The 16,482-nt window shown below is 29.7% G+C and overlaps 4 protein-coding genes across 9 annotated transcripts in view; 1 reads left to right on the forward strand and 3 right to left on the reverse strand.

The window, feature by feature from the left end:
- Positions 1-400: 400 nt before the first annotated feature.
- Lst8 (MTOR associated protein, LST8) lies at positions 401-3,285 on the forward strand. 5 transcript variants are annotated; one of them, XM_017908410.1, is made up of 9 exons: positions 401-506; positions 1,397-1,516; positions 1,645-1,770; positions 1,843-1,995; positions 2,112-2,173; positions 2,284-2,434; positions 2,563-2,765; positions 2,842-2,984; positions 3,060-3,285. In XM_017908410.1, exons 3-9 carry the CDS (start codon positions 1,645-1,647, stop codon positions 3,182-3,184), a joined length of 963 nt encoding a protein of 320 aa, XP_017763899.1. In that variant the 5' UTR covers positions 401-506; positions 1,397-1,516; the 3' UTR covers positions 3,185-3,285. The 5 variants fall into 5 exon arrangements, with proteins under 5 accessions (XP_017763899.1, XP_017763895.1, XP_017763897.1 ...); XM_017908406.1 differs by having other exon boundaries at positions 2,842-3,285; XM_017908408.1 differs by having other exon boundaries at positions 1,435-1,516; positions 2,842-3,285.
- Gga (ADP-ribosylation factor-binding protein Gga) lies at positions 3,115-7,332 on the reverse strand. Of its 2 annotated transcripts, none has more exons than XR_001890636.1 (12): positions 6,991-7,332; positions 6,648-6,808; positions 6,174-6,407; positions 5,929-6,102; positions 5,651-5,858; positions 5,126-5,470; positions 4,850-4,985; positions 4,390-4,745; positions 4,023-4,189; positions 3,768-3,878; positions 3,512-3,690; positions 3,115-3,180 (listed from the first exon to the last, which is right to left on the reverse strand). XR_001890636.1 is itself a non-coding variant. In XM_017908404.1 (12 exons), the coding sequence occupies exons 1-11, from the start codon at positions 7,025-7,027 to the stop codon at positions 3,598-3,600; spliced, it is 2,022 nt and encodes a 673-aa protein (XP_017763893.1). In that variant the 5' UTR covers positions 7,028-7,332; the 3' UTR covers positions 3,145-3,180; position 3,597. The 2 variants fall into 2 exon arrangements, 1 of the variants encoding a protein (XP_017763893.1); XM_017908404.1 differs by having other exon boundaries at positions 3,145-3,180; positions 3,597-3,690.
- Positions 7,333-7,878: 546 nt separating this feature from the next.
- LOC108553488 (uncharacterized) lies at positions 7,879-11,144 on the reverse strand. Its single transcript, XM_017908396.1, has 4 exons — positions 11,015-11,144; positions 8,291-8,413; positions 8,040-8,199; positions 7,879-7,955 (listed from the first exon to the last, which is right to left on the reverse strand). The coding sequence occupies exons 1-4, from the start codon at positions 11,121-11,123 to the stop codon at positions 7,949-7,951; spliced, it is 399 nt and encodes a 132-aa protein (XP_017763885.1). The 5' UTR covers positions 11,124-11,144; the 3' UTR covers positions 7,879-7,948.
- Positions 11,145-11,276: 132 nt separating this feature from the next.
- Positions 11,277-16,482, reverse strand: part of Past1 (putative achaete scute target 1) — an 8,719-nt gene continuing 3,513 nt past the window's right edge. The window contains exons 8-13 of the mRNA XM_017908387.1: positions 14,064-14,574; positions 13,671-13,984; positions 12,936-13,044; positions 12,503-12,821; positions 12,070-12,240; positions 11,277-11,857 (exon numbers count right to left, since the gene is read on the reverse strand). Of these exons, the coding sequence (XP_017763876.1) occupies positions 11,652-11,857; positions 12,070-12,240; positions 12,503-12,821; positions 12,936-13,044; positions 13,671-13,984; positions 14,064-14,574 (1,630 nt within the window). The 3' untranslated portion in view covers positions 11,277-11,651. The remainder of the gene's footprint in view (positions 11,858-12,069; positions 12,241-12,502; positions 12,822-12,935; positions 13,045-13,670; positions 13,985-14,063; positions 14,575-16,482) is intronic.

Genomic DNA, 16,482 nt, shown 5'->3' on the forward strand with positions numbered 1-16,482 from the left:
TAACAATTAGTATAATTACTTATAACCTTTTTGCAAATTATAAGTACATTTTAGCACAAGCACACGTTATATGTTCAAATATTAGCCAATAATTTATTAATTTTTTCACTTTTATTATAAACTTCCTTCGTGAACAATTTGTTATTACTAATCTTAATTTGTTAGTAATAATCTGTGTAATAATTTATAAACTGTTTGCAAATCAGTCTTTGTAATATATACATGTAATTCGTAAACTACTTGTATAAAAGATAGTAATTAATGAAAAATCTATTTTATCTTCAGTATCAGTTCACCCTCTGTGCAATAATTAATTAAATAGATCTTCGAGCTTCGAGTTTAAAATCATAGATGACACTGATTTTCTTCGAATAGGTTACTAACTTTGGTTAAGATTTTGGTCTATGATTTTGGACCAGAAGCTTGAGAAAGTAACAGAAACATAGAATGCACGTGGAGGGCGACTATTTTTGCGAGCAATAAGTTATTATCACGCGGGTGTGTTTGTATGTGTATTTCCAAAATTAAGTTATGAATCGTAGTTAATGTTTTTTAGATCATATACTGAAATGTGATTTAAATATTATATGCCTTACTATCTATAACTAATACACGATAAGTATAACAATAGTAATTAATTTATTCACACGTTATGTGCATATAAGTTTATATATCGGTTTACGGAAGTATTCCCATTTAGACCCAAATTTTTTGATCGCTTATTTATTGAATCTGTTTATAAAAGAATAGTAAATTTTTTTGCATTCAATATCAAAACATGTTTTTAGCTTTATATTTCAGGGGTATCCATAATTTTTTTCAACAGAGAAATATAAAAAATTACAGAAGTTACAATTAATCTAGTAAAAGCATTTAAAGAAAACGTGTCCCTATGGTTATTACAATTCCGGCCGTTCTGTATGTCAGGAATGAAAAAAATTAAAAAGCATTTTATTCAGTATGACTGTGGCTATACCTGAAATTAAAATTGTTCAAAAGTACTTGAAAGTTGTGAAAATAATAATATTGCTCATTTTGTGAATCTAGCAGTATTCATTGTTAAAAATGTTTTCGAGAGCGTATACTTTCGAGAAACGAAATAAAGCAAAATCAATTGTTTTGAAATTCTAAGTGGAAATACTCCCTTAAACGGGATCAAAAGATATTTGCAAATTGACATTAGATGACATTAATTGATGACAGTTTCTTCTGTAATTTTTATAATTTATTAACTTTGAAGTTTCTGCTATTATAAAGACAAAAATAAACACAAATGAGTTATTTTATTAAGATAAAAGATTAATTCTAGCTATATATTTTGATTGTATCGCTAATGTGACAGTAAAAGAATAGGTTATTCGAAACGAAGACCTAGCAATATTTATTATAACTTTAGGAAGTATACTATACAAATACGGTGACTATATAATATAGGAACGAAGAAAAAACGGAATGGCATAATGTAAAGGAGATCAAACGACTATTCGCTTGTAATCAATTACTACAATAATTGAAGGTAACTAAAAATGAGCTCACCAAATTTGCAATGGTAACAAAAAAAAGATAACTTTATACGTGAAATTCCAATAGAAACTTACATATTATTATTACATATTATTATTTGTTATTACTACATTTTATTAGATGACCATGGATGGTAGTAGCAGCAATGAACAAGTTATTCTTGTAACAGGTGGTTATGATCATACTATTAAAATATGGCAACCACATACTGGAGTTTGTCAACGTACTGCAGAACATACAGATTCAGTATTTGTCTTACACTAAATAATACATTGTTTCTAAAATTTTATTTTTATTTCAAAACATTCTTATTTTTAGCAAGTTAACGCTTTAGATATTACTCCAGATAAATATTTAATAGCTGCTGCTGGGTACCAGCACATAAGGATGTATGACTTAGTTTCAAATAATCCAAACCCAATTATTAATTATGAAGGAGTATCAAAAAATATTACAGGCTTGGGTTTCCAGGTGTTTTATTATTATATTCCTTTTATATCAAATAATATATTGCTTCTGAATTTTGCTAGACCATTTTTTGTAGTAACAATTATTATAGAACTATTAATGTATTTGTTTACACTTAGGAAGAGGGTAAATGGATGTATACGGGTGGTGAAGATTGTTCTGCTCGCATTTGGGATCTCAGGTAAATACAAATAGAATTCAAATGCCACATTAATTCTCTGCCATGAAAATATGAAAGCAGTAAGTAAATACTAACGACAATAATAACAAAGAAGAATAACAATCTTATAGATCGAGTAGTTTTCAATGCCAGCGAATATTTCAAGTGTCAGCTCCTGTGAACTGTGTGTGTTTGCATCCGAATCAAGCAGAACTTATTGTTGGTGATCAAAGTGGTGTTATACATTTGTGGGATCTACGTTCAGATCATAACGAACAATTGGTACAAAAGATACAGAATTAATTTAATAGAAAGTCCAGAAAATATCATGTTATGTTATTATGTTATTAATAGCAATGCATCATTAAATTGATTTCAATTCTATCTCTATTTATGCTTTTTATGTCAAGATACCAGAGGCTGAAGCATCTGTCCAAGATGTTGCAATTGATCAAGATGGTACGTACATGGCAGCAGTGAACAACAAAGGCCATTGTTACATTTGGACGCTTACCGGAGGTGTTGGTGATGAGCCTACACGCCTTAATCCTCGTCACAAACTTACTGCGCACAAACGTTATGCACTTCGATGCAAGTTCAGCCCCGATTCTACGTAAGTATAGCACATTAAAGACCTAATAATAAAATTATGTAAATTCATGTGTATTATTTATTGTGATTTTGTTCAGGCTTTTAGTAACTACATCCGCTGACCAAACTGCTCGAGTTTGGAAAACTACAGATTTCTCGGAAGTGCAAGTACTTCAACATGAAGCAAAACGATGGGTGTGGGATGCTGCATTTAGCGCAGATTCACAATACATATTTACTGGTAACAACGTACTTTCCTATTTAATTTTTATTATCATAATTTGTAGGTTAGATTTCAACACTTTGTTTAATTTAGCTTCGTCCGATGGTGTAGCAAGATTATGGAACGTATCAACAGGAGTTGTAGAACGAGAGTATCAGGGTCATCAAAAAGCTGTTACCGCTCTCGCATTTCGCGATGAAGTACTTTCCGTTACCTGAACGAATTATATATTTATTTAAATTTTTTAATAGAATATTATTTTCATACGTTTAATAATAAGGAATGTCGTTTTCAACTCATAATTTATATAACGCTATGATATATCTTTGTGTTTTTTCTTTTATATATGCGATCTTTTAACTTTCTTACATATTCTAGTTTTAAAATAGGTTTGCACATTTTTAAGTGTGTTACGTACAACATGATTTATAAATATCTATATAATATTAATTTTATCTCTGAATATGACAATGAATATCTTGAAGATGAAAGTGTAATTACACTTTGAGAAATAAAGTAGAAAAGAAATAATATTCTCAAAGTACCAATTTTGGAAAAGCAATATATTTTCCTTTTAGTTATTAGAATCTGCATTTTTATGTTTACTCCTTATAAGTATGCTTTAAGTACTTTAAATTAAAGGCAACTTTTCTACTTCACCCATTTCTGTAAATGTTTCATCGTCCATTGTATAACTTAACATGAATTTTAATGATACCGTTTCCTGCAAAACAGATTATAATAAATTCGAATGTAACAGTGAACATGTGAAATAGGAAAGAAGAATTTTCACTGTTTTACCTTAGTAGGGTTTGCAATTAGCATAATTTGAGTAATTGCTGATGGGGGTAAAAATGGATTATGACCAGGTAAACCTGTTCCAGAAGGTGGTTGAAGCCTACATTTACATTTCTAAAAATAAAGTGTATTTAGTCTTTAATCATTATCCACAAATCTATTTAAATTTAGTAGTTGTATTGTAAATAATAATAATAATAATAATAATAATAATAATAATAATAATAAAGAGTTATTAAATGCAAATGCAGTACATACTTTTGATACCACTGCTCGAAACAGGTAATTAGTAAGTGGTTTCAAATTCCTACTCATTGTTGTAATCACTACAACAAACACATCTTCTCTTGGATTATCTCGAGCAAAATGAAGCACAACAGATATTCCATTCTTTTCTTCGATTACTGTCATAGGTGGATTAGTGCCTATCGGAGAAAAAAAGAAAAAGGAAAAAAAAAAAAAATAAAATGAACAGTTTTTGTTACTATTATTACTACATGCATGTGATCAAATATCTGACATTAAATAGTAAGTATTATGTACTATTTCTCTGGAATCTTCGTCAAAAAGACTTTTGCAATACTAGTAAATAAATAGGAATAAATAAGAAACCAGCAGCGATTACCTGGTTTAATATCTTGAAGATTAATATTGATATCTGTTAACGGCTTAATTTGAGCTTCTAGGTTAATGGAATTTTCTACTGAAGGTGTTATTGAAGCAGCATCCCATGTGCCTAATCGATTATCACATCGGTTTCCATCTACCTTTTCTTCAATAATGGTTTGAGTGTTTGTGCCATCATATGACGGAAAATTATGGCTTGATTCAAAATGAATATCAGAAATTTTATTGTTTTTCATACTTATCACCTCCGACAAGTCAGAAAAATGCGAAGAACAACCACTGCGGGGGAAGGTTGTTGAAGCATAACGTTCTGCTAGATGTTCGTTATTTGGTGGACGATTTATACTTTGTTTACTACAAAGATCAAGAATAACAGGGCAAAAAGAGGCGAAAGAAAACACAGTGACTGTACAAAATAAAAATGACTAAGAAGTGTAATAAACATATGTTTTACCAACCTTCCTGGTTTTACACGAGAATTTGATGCTATGCCTGATAAACTTTGTTTAAGTAAAGATTCTCCCAATTCGTTCAGTTCCTCCAATGATTTTGCTTTACTGACAATTTTCTTTTCAGATGTGTGGATTAATTCATCTGAAAATGGAACGTTACTCACCAATTGTTTGTTTATTTAATCAATCAAATTCATTACTAAAGAGTCGTTCGATTTATTCAATGTATCAGTGCTATTCAATCAAGAGAGCATATGTGTCAGTCATTTTATGTTCACGGACCTTTCTTATTTTTATGTAACACATTGAGTGGCTGCATAACTGAATCGGTCATTAAGAGATTTGCATTAGGAATCAAAGAAATTTCTGAATTTTCAGACTTTCCTAATGAATTAAAGATATCTCCTAAAACATCCATGTCTGACTGATGATTTCCTGTCATTACACTGTAACTTGCATTTATACCATCACTTTCGAGGGGAATATTCTCCATTGGAGAAGATAAATCTAATAAATACTGATTGATGTTGGAGTCTGTCTTAGGTTTTATGCATTTACCATGAACTATAATTGCAGTGTACTTCTCAAATACTTGTTCCAATTCATCGTTTGCAGCAAGTACATCACCTAATACAGATTATTTAAACAAAATACAGTTCGGAGATTTCAAATAATAATTATGAATTGATTTTAAAAATCTTATAATTAAATTGTTATTTCGATGTTAATAAATTCGTTAATGGGTGAAAAATAATAATCTTTTATTGAAGCTGTTTCAAAGGAATTTTAATATCATAAGGTACTTACCATTATCTTGGGTTTCATTTGCTAACCTCAACACAATCGGCTTTAATCTTTCACAAGCTTCATATAATTCTTTCATTAATTCGAGATCTTCCGCATTGGTTTCATTAGAATTATATGAGTCTAACATTTCTGATAATAACTTTGCATTGTTATGAACAGATTCTAATTCCATTATCCTATGAGAATTTAATTGTACTCTTCTTTCATCCTACGAAATATGGTGAATTAATATATTCTATAAAACTCGTCAGTAATTTGAATACTGAAATTAAAATTACCTCTTGCACCATAGTTTTAATTAATCTATTTGCAGCATGCAAATCATCAGGATTTTTGCTCTGGAGTAATTTTTGTAATAATTTGGATTTCTCCTCATCATAGAATATTGTACTTTTAGTTTTCAGCACCTTCAAACCTTCCTCTTGAATATTATTTACAGACACAGAATCATCCTGAGAATATATATAATTTCTGTATCTTAACAAAAGAATTGAAAGAAAGAAAAATATGACACGAAACTCACATTGATAACTCCTTGCTTTTTCAACATTTCATAAGCTTCTTTAATTTTTAATTCTTTTGGGTACTCTCTTGTCCACGTATGTAGCAATTGTAATACTTTTTGACGCACCATGACCGGCGTTTTGCCACCTAGATACTTTGGTGAAACTAGACGAATCATTTCGTTCAAAAAACGAAATTTACCAACCTCTGAATGAAAAGATGACCCACATCGCCTCATACATGTGTCCAGTAACTATGTAATTAAAAACCAGAAATATTATATATGTATTATTTATCATTTGATATGTACCTATCTATCATCAATATAAGTTTATATTCAAACAGTAGCAACTTGTAAACAACAAGGAATAAATCAAATAAAATAATAAAAATAAAATGATTTTTACTTGTATCCCCCTTTATTTGGAATAGCGCAATAAGACAATTTTAAATATAAATTTATTATTAAACAAAAATTAGATGAGAAACTTACAGTAAGAGCTTGAAGTGCTGTAGTCTCGTTAGATGACTGAATACGTAATGCTAACAATTTAGTACCGATTTGAATACCTTCTGATTCTTTGGTAAGCATTACACAGAACGCCTCAGTTGCGGCTATATCAGGTTTTTGATTTTGTGGATTCGTTACCCTTTCTATAAAGAAAAAAAACAAAAGAAAAAAAAGAAAAGAAAAGCGAAAGAATGGAGGGAAAAGAAGAAAGGAAAAATGCATTTAACGAATTAACCAAAATTTTGATATTTCTAAAACGGACATATTCGTTGTGATTGTAAAAACTTCGAAGTGATTAACAAACATATATTAGATTTTAACTTACGTATCAGGGCCTCTAGGCTTGTTGTTACAACATCCATTTCTTTAATTTTAACGTCAATTTCTTTAGATTCACACGTTTTAGGTTACATGTGTTTATTTGACAGCTAACTCGAACAAAAGTTTCAAAGATTCCATTTTGATTCTTTCCTCGCAAACCATAATACCCTTAAAATTTAATATACACCTCGTTAAGATTCTATATCTATAATTACTATCCAGTTTATTCTAATTTTTGTAGCATAGTCAAGAGAAAAGCATTAAAAAAGAGGGGGGAAGGAGGAAAGGATTTTCTTCACGTCTGCAAAATTCTCAGACACAAACAGCTGTTTGTGATATAATTCACTATGTAATTCTATTCGTGGTACTTCAAGAAGCATTGAATGAAATTGATACGAGAGGCGCTTTAATGCATATTACTTTGTTGTACACCATATCAAAAGAAAAATAATTTTGAGCGAAAATTCTCGAATGTTATTATAAAAATACAAATGAAATATATTTAAAATTTTTCATAAATATTTATCCATACTTCCATTTTTATCGCACTCTTTAATTTAAAGGTGCTTATCAGCTTGTTTACCATATGTATGCATACATATATACATTATATAAGGTACAAATTTAATGTAATTAAATTCGATAATAATGATAATATAAATTTCACAACTTTATACGATAAATTCGGAAAACTAATTTTTTTTTTAACTATATTGAAGCTTTATTATACGTTAGTTAAAAATATGACATATAAATAGAATTAAAACAGGAATTGAGCATTAGAAAATTACTTTCTGAAATACGTGAAAGAAAAGGGAAACAAAGTAAAGTAAATGATATGAAACATAGGAATTTGTGTAATAATAAAATACATTGTCCTAAGAATTTATATTTCTTGATTTCATTTGAAGTTCTAAACGCTGGTTGATTCTTACGCCCGCCAATTTAGCTCAGCTTTGTTGTTACCCTCTATAATAAAAGAAATGTAAAAAAAAAAAAAAACACTAATATATTGTTCCCTAGTTTGAAATATTTATCTATTCATAATCTTACCTTGTTGAATGTGAAGCATAATCTTTCAAGATACAATCGGTAGTTTCGTGTTTCTTCATCTTAAATTCCGTGTGATTATTAAAATTTTTATTCGATTTATTAGATAGCGGTACTTTTTCCCGTGAATTAATCTTTACATTTGCTGGACTGTTGAGTTTGGCTAAAAAATAAATATGTATTTGAAAAGAATTGCATAAATATAAAATCTATCAAATTATCGAATATGATATTAATCGAATATGAAATGTTACTTAATGCAGTGTGTCTGTCTTTTAGTCTATTTTTTACGTCTATGATAGACTCTGATCTGGCAAACATTTGCTTATGGATTTCAGCAAAATTTGGAATTTTCTTCACTGCAGAATACTTTGAATCTGTGGGGAAAAAGAAAAAAAAATACAGATATTGCTTTATACTTTAACTGATTTATAATTTCGTATTTGGATATTTTCATCAATAGATTACCTAATTTTTTAACACAGGACACGCATGATGAGATTGGTACAATATTTGTACTAGTAAAAGAATGTGATTTACAATGAAGTTGTGAAGAAGGGCTAAATGAATAAATAGCAGGATTGACTTTGTGACTATTTGAATTTGATCTTCTATGTAAAATTCCAATTGATAATTTTGAAGTATCCTTCTTTGAGCTACATTGAGTTGCAATTATTTTATTATGCAAGGATTTTTTTAAATGAGACATTGTAATGTTTTTCTTATCCAATTTTTGTACATTTTTCTGTTGATTTTTGCTGTGAAATTTAGTCTTAAAATTTTTCTTGCTACTGGATTTTAATACATTTTGTGAATAATTAATTATAGAATTGAATATCTTTCGACAAATATTTAATTTGATATTGCCAAATTGATCAGTTATGTATATTCTTATCATGGATGATGATAAAGATAATGATGACGGAACAACTCTAATAACGTTGGAAAGTCTTTGTAATAACACAATTGGTTCTTTTAACATAAATATATTTTGTTTTAAGGTACCATTCATATTTATATTACAAAGTTTACTTGAAACATTGACATTTGTCTCATTTACATTATAATTTTGGAAACATGTAATTTCACTTTCTTCTGGCTGTGACATTAGTACATTTGGTTTTCGTGACATCAAATTGCAAGATCTTAATTTCAATCTTCAAGACTTCAATGCAAATTTGATTTGAATTTGTTAATATCAAAAACTCTATTATTTTCCTATGATTTATTTACACTCATAGACAACTTTCTTGATATTCCTAATACTTCTGAGCTACTATTAGAACATGATTTATACTAAGATAAATTTCTAAACGAGTATTTTTGTCTTCAGAGATTTAAGAATTTCAAGATTTTTTATAATAGGGCTACTTAATAGTTTTGTAGCATTGAAATTGTAGTTAGTTTCATCAGACAATTGCTTTGATAATTTTATATTATTTAAACTTTTATTTGTTCATGAATTAATATTGCAAAGATAAATTAATTCATTTATGCCCTTTATAGCTTTATAATCTGAAATAATATTTAAATAATTACCAATTACAGACCATTTATTATACAATTTATGTAAGTTTTTCATTTCTTTAGTGTTATTTACAATTACCTTCATGAAATGCAGTTCTGGGAAACAATATTTGTAATCTTGTGTATACTTAATATCTTTAATCACAATGTCACTTCTTTCTTTTTTTGAACTTTCTTTAATAACAATACCTTCTTGTTGTAATTCTTCTGTTACATATATGTATACTGTTAGATAATTGCACTTTATATTCTAAAAATGTAGTAAACATTAAAATAATGCAAAATTGAAAGCTTTATGCTTTGTAACAGATATTGATACATATACATTTAAATTTCAATTGTTTAACGCTGCCAACAGATACGTGATACGGAAATTAATAAAAATGATAGTAAATAAACAATTATATGTTCAATATTGAGGATTTTAAATGTTTTGAAAAATATATGATTGTGACAGCAACTTGTAATCAAAATATCAATACACGGATATTTTCAAATTTAATTTTTTTGAAAATAATATTTTATATTGCAAAATTTTATTCAAAGTTTCATATTTTACATTTTTCCATATAAAATTGTTTCGCTCATGACAGGAAATAGAATTTTATTTTATTAAACATACCTCGATGTATTTTTATCGGAGATATACTTTCAATAACAATTGTAAACAAAGAAATATCATAAAAATTACATTTATACAAACAAAATTAGACAGTTAAAAGTGTATGAAATTCAAACTGTTTTAATATATGCACAACCGACTCTGTAGTACCAACTATGCGGAACAAGGTGGCAACATCATAACAGAATTGATACATAACATTTAAGTTTCGAACTTTCCTTTTTTTTTTTTGTTTTCTTATTTTCTTCTTCAAATACATCACATTTATATCATTGTCACGATTTCACAGAATTAAATTAAATTATACCTAGATCGTTAATCGTAAATTTGATCAATAAAGCATAAATTGCATAGATCAAGGACAAATAAAATACATACAAAATAATTGAATACTGATTACATTTTTCTAAGTATACTAATTATATCGTTATATAATATACGCTACAATCCCTTTTCATGGAAATTTCTGCTAACACCACAGAATAACTACCGTATTTGATTAAAGATTAACGTGTTTGCTAAATAAACATCGCTTTTGCTTGTATATGTAGCTACGTGATTTAAAAGCACATATAAAAATAAAGTATCTCAAATGCTTGATACATTTTAAACATTAAAATATTGACCACGAAACCTTTTTATTATTTTTGTTAAAGGTATAATTTCATTAATGATAATGATGACGATGACGATGACGATGACGATGACGATGACGATGACGATGACGATGACGATGACGATGACGATGACGATGACGATGATGATGATGAAGTTAAATAATAATATCAGCAGTTTCATTCGAATTAGGGAAAAGATATATTATACTCACGTGCATATACAGAGTTAATTTCATTCTTTCTCCATGTATTTATGAGTGTTAATGGTTTGTTGAAAACCTCTAAACCATCAGAAAATTTCATTGTATAATAATGTAACATTAATTTTTGATGAGATATTCAAAAGACTAGAGAGAGAGAGAGAGAGAGAGAGAGAGAGAGAGAGAGAGGGGGGGGAGGGGGGAGAGTAATAAGATGCTGATGCAGATATAGAATCAATGTTAAATACGAAGTTAAATATTGGCATAGCTCGAAAGGGTACGTGATTTACTTCGATAATATTATATAGGCCATTTGTAAAAAAAAAAAACAACTTATAAATCAAATAAATCATTTTATTATATCTTTTCTATTCCTTTCTCTCTTTTTCATTTTTCTTCTAATGTTTTCACATCTTAGTCAGGCAAAAACCGTGCATACTTGAATGTCATATAAAGTTATTTATTGAAATAAACTTCGTGAATATTGCGTACTCTTTCGAACATTTGATATATCTAGCGGCATTAATCGATGTATTTAGCGATACTGTGTTGGCGAATTAATAAATATGATCATATAATGTGTGCACCAAACATGTACCAAACATATCGACGAATAGATACAAGAGGTGAGTACAACATTTGAACTAAATTATTTGTTCCGCTTCGTTGGTGGTACTAAGTGATCCGGTAATTCTGAAGGTAAGTCATAACCTTCGAGTTTTACACGAATTAAATGCATTGCTAAGGCAAATTCCTCAGAATCCAGAAATCCGTCGTTATCAATATCGGATAGTTTCCAAATTCTCCCAAGTACGTTGTTTGGTAATTTCGATTTTATCATTTCCGATTTAGCCGCTGAAAACATGATCCGAAATAGATATTATTAAGCATTTAACGTTTAACGAGTTAATTAGAAGACGTAAGAGTGTCATACAATGACGAAATGTATTGCATTCGTATTTGTATATAATAATATGTACACTTATAAATATGTAAATTTAGAAAGAAAAAGAAAAAGTTGAAACAAAGATACACGAATTAATACATTATATGTAATAAGAACTTACCTGCCCCTGTGATTTTCCCATCACACGGATCGAGCGTTTCGAATAGTATATTGTATTTATACCTTTCTTTATTAACAATCCATTCAGGTTCACCTGAGCCAGCATCAATACCTTCTCCCCGTTTATATCCAAATGGGCTCACTTGATCTTCCACACCTTCGAATGCACCGCCTATTGTGCAAAAGCATTAGGCAATTTGTTAAAGTATTTGAGCATTGATAAAAAGAAAAAGAAAGAGAAAAATTTTATTTTTTTGATCAACATTTACTCGTTCTAATTTATTTTATAAATGGTATGTGTAAGATAGATAAATATGATGTATATGTATTATATGTATGAAAATAGTAGTCAGATTTATCTTCTATCTTCTATCTGGTATATATTTTTTTATGCACTAATAATATAGTTGAGAAATATAAATAGGAAAAGATACCTTTAACGAGTAACTCCGACGTTTTGCCGGTTTCTTCGTGAGGGATCATAGTCATGAGTTTAGCAATATCTTTAATGAACATATTATCAACCACTTCCAACAATTTAGGTTTCAAAGAATTAAATTTACTAAAATCATGATGAGCTAAAGCTTCTTGCATTTTTTTCATGTCCGGAAAATCGCTGTCCGGAATTTGTTGTTCCCTTTCTATCTGATCATAAATTTGACCTAAATTTTTTATAAGTTCCTTCTTTTTGGCCTCTTTACCAAAAACGTTGGGCATGTCTTTTTTCAAAGCGCTGATTATATAAGCGTGCACCTACAAATTGATATGCAGTTGGATTTTGTCATATATTCGAATATTACGTAAGCGATATCGATCGATTAGCAATAGATTGCGATGATCGATATCGCGATTTTTATATCCGCTTACCTTCGCTAATCGTGCCCGTTTAATGAAATCATTGAGCTTTCGAACTACCGCATTTTCGGGCAACGATTGCATATCCTTAAATAAATCTTGTTCCTCATCTTCGAATAATCTAAAATGAAATCCGGAAGGATAAGGAGTACATAGCTGTATTAACTTTTGTACATTTATATATATATTTAATTATTGATATATTTTAAATAATAAATATATTAATTTATATATATTAAAAAATCATTTAATTGAAATAATTTGAACAATTATTCCTATAATTATTTGATTATTCATTTGTTTACGTTTTTTAAAAATTTTATATTATATTGATGAATTATTAAATCCTTTTTTTTCAATTAAATCAATTGGACATCAATGATATTGATCATATGAATATCCAGAATTTAACAATATTGAATTTGATTCTTATATATTATCTTATTCATCAATTGATCAATTTCGTTTACTTGATACAGATAATCGTATAGTAGTATCAATAAAATTACCTTTACGTTTATTAGTTTCATCAACTGATGTAATATATATATATATATACACATATATATATATAGAATAGGCGATAAGATAAGAATGGGATATAATATTCAGGCACTTATAAGAAAAGTAAAGTATTTAAGAGCAATGCATAGTAGACATGTATAGTGTAATTCAGGGAATTTGTATGCATAGTTGAAAATCTGTATTTGGACCAATTAAAAGTATAGAAAGGTGTAAAGAACTCACCTCTTATTTACATCGTATCTCAAAGGTTGATCCCAAAATGATCCAATATATACTCTAGCTACTTCAGGAGTTTGTAGAACTTTTCCCAAGGACCACATCAATGCTCCATAAACTCTCATGAGCTGTTGGTGATCGATCATATCAGCTTTATTGAGAACAATTCTAATTTTATCATCATGACCACGTAATGCTTCGATCAATCGCCTGAATTCATCGGAGATGTCCAATTTGTGAGCATCGAACAAGAGTATGATTCTATCTACTCTTTCTGCAAACCATTCCATAACCCCGGTAAAATCGTAACCTCTATCAACCTAGCAAGAAAAAGAATGGTTTTTAATTAAATATACAAGTTTTGTTTGTTAAATAAAGCAGATATACAGATATACATACCCTTTGTTTCTCACCTGACAATATACCAGGTGTATCAACTATGGATATCCCTTTGAGAACAGGAGATGCAACAGTAGAACATTGAAATCTATTAAGGAAAGCATTTCCAAATTTAGATAATGGACGAAACTGTTTGTTTGGATCAACGACTAAAGCATTCCCAGGGATAACGCCCTCTTTCTCATGGTACATAACTGCAATGAAGCGATCTGTCGTTGGTTCAGGGCCAATTCTTATTCCAGGAAAGTCTCGTTCTAGTAAATACTTGATGAAGGTAGTTTTTCCAGTAGAGTATTGACCCACCAGAAGGATCATAGGTTTTGCATCAAAATCTGGATCATTGAGTTGAGGCGAATGAAAATCATGGAATTGATAATGTTGTTCGAGAGGTAGCAATTTAGACTTGTATATCTTTTTAAGACCATCCGCAACATTTTCAAACAGATCCTGTTTACCACCTTCCTCCCGATTTAACCAGCTGAACATTTCGTATAGTAATGGAAGGATGGTTCTGCGAATATAACAATATATTCATTATAATCATTATAATCATAATCTATACGAAGCTAGTTATTCATATGATTTTGCACATTTTTTTCTCCTTTCTTTTTTCCTCCTTTCGCCAAAGAAAATCATATTCTTAATTAGATTTAATCCAACTTTTGACTTTAATTCACAGTCTTAACGCAACAATTACGAGAGTCTTCTTTTCCTCTCGATAATAAATGCATTTATGAAGGAATATTATTTATGTAATAACAAGAAGAAACAAGAAAAGGTGAAGGTATGTTGAAAATTTGAGAAACCAGCACGAAATAAATCTAACCTCTTGCTCTGATTTCAGTAAAACATACAAGTAGTGACAGGCGCGATGAAACACTATCATACGGTACGACGTTTGACGTTGCATACAATTTATATGTGTTTCAGTGTCAATTGCTCGTCTGCTGGTTGACACATTAAATAGAAAAAAAAAAAAAAAAAGAAATTGATCGTAGCTTAAAAATTTGTTTCTATTCCCGATGCACAATTAAATCGATAAATAGGAATCGTGTATGGTTTAAACGCGTTGATCGTAAGAAAACAACCGGTTGCGCGCGATCACTTAACAGACCACGTCGCGATGAAACCTATATTGATACGACTGCGCATCCCAGTACACTTCCTTCCATTTTCTAGTCTATTATCCCTCTCTCTTCTCTACGTTTTACTATACTCCTCCGTCTTCTTTTATCTCTTCCATATATTCGAGCTAATCTTTTCTCTCTTTCTCTTCCTTATCTGTCTACATGTTGTGCTATTCGCGGGTACCTTTATTATTTTATTTTCGTGATTGTCGTTTCGGTGTGTTATTTCGTAAATAGGAACAAAAGTTATACAAACATTTTGAAAGATTAAATGTTGCTGAGCCATATTTAACTATGCACATATATATAAATATAGTTGAAGCAATTTAGGCAGAGTATATTGTAAATCTGAAATTGTTAGTCATTCGGAATTGTGAATGAATGAACGAATGAAAAAATGAATAAACAGGAATAACAGGAAAGCTGTAAGTAATGTAATTAAGCAAGCATCGGATATTTAAAGAAAAACGATTATTCCCTTGATATATACATTAAATGTAATCGAATTGAAAGAGTAATTATGTTTGAAATGGAATACTTTCGGTCGATGAATTTGAAAATGCATAATAATAGAAGCGTGAAGATTAATTGTGTAGCGCGATAATAGAATTGCTGAAACTCTTCTTTTACAGAGGTAGGCGATCTTCCTTTTGCCGAGTGATTCATGTAGTACATATCTGTGCGTAGAGATACGCGTATTACCTATGTGAGAGGCCACGCATGTGTTTTGCTTTATCTCGAAACGAGCGCGTGTGATGCGTCACTGTTAGTCGAGGTCGGTCATATTCCATCTCCATACCTACATAGTATATCTATGTGCTCGTTTACTCATCTACCTATTTATCTACTTATAAAGAGGCAAAATAATGATGGATAGAAAAGGGAAAAACGAAGAAACTTGCAAGATGGTTTAATTTTATCATCCGTGAAGTTTTTCGATTTACTTGATAATAATCTATAACAAAATTATTATTTTAGCTAGTGAATTACTTTGCGATTCACCGATAATGATATTTGTTACAAGACTATATCGTGTATAAGCATATATAATCGTAGAACAGAAATTGGATATTAATATAAAAATAATCCATTTATTTGTTTATTTGTAAAGTCTTGTAAAGTGTTGTGAAGATACGCGCGCGTGCGTGTGATTAAATACTGTGATCGAAGGCGACCGGTGGCCATAAAAGATCCGACTGTTGGGTAAAAGGAGATATAGATACGGACTCGATGACATTTAATCGACGTTCACGCATATCTTCCGTTCGAGTATTTGAATTCAACGGAAAGAG

This window comes from Eufriesea mexicana, unplaced genomic scaffold, assembly GCF_001483705.2.
Source record: "Eufriesea mexicana isolate 0111107269 unplaced genomic scaffold, ASM148370v2 scaffold10620, whole genome shotgun sequence".
In the NCBI taxonomy this organism is placed as follows: domain Eukaryota; kingdom Metazoa; phylum Arthropoda; class Insecta; order Hymenoptera; family Apidae; genus Eufriesea; species Eufriesea mexicana.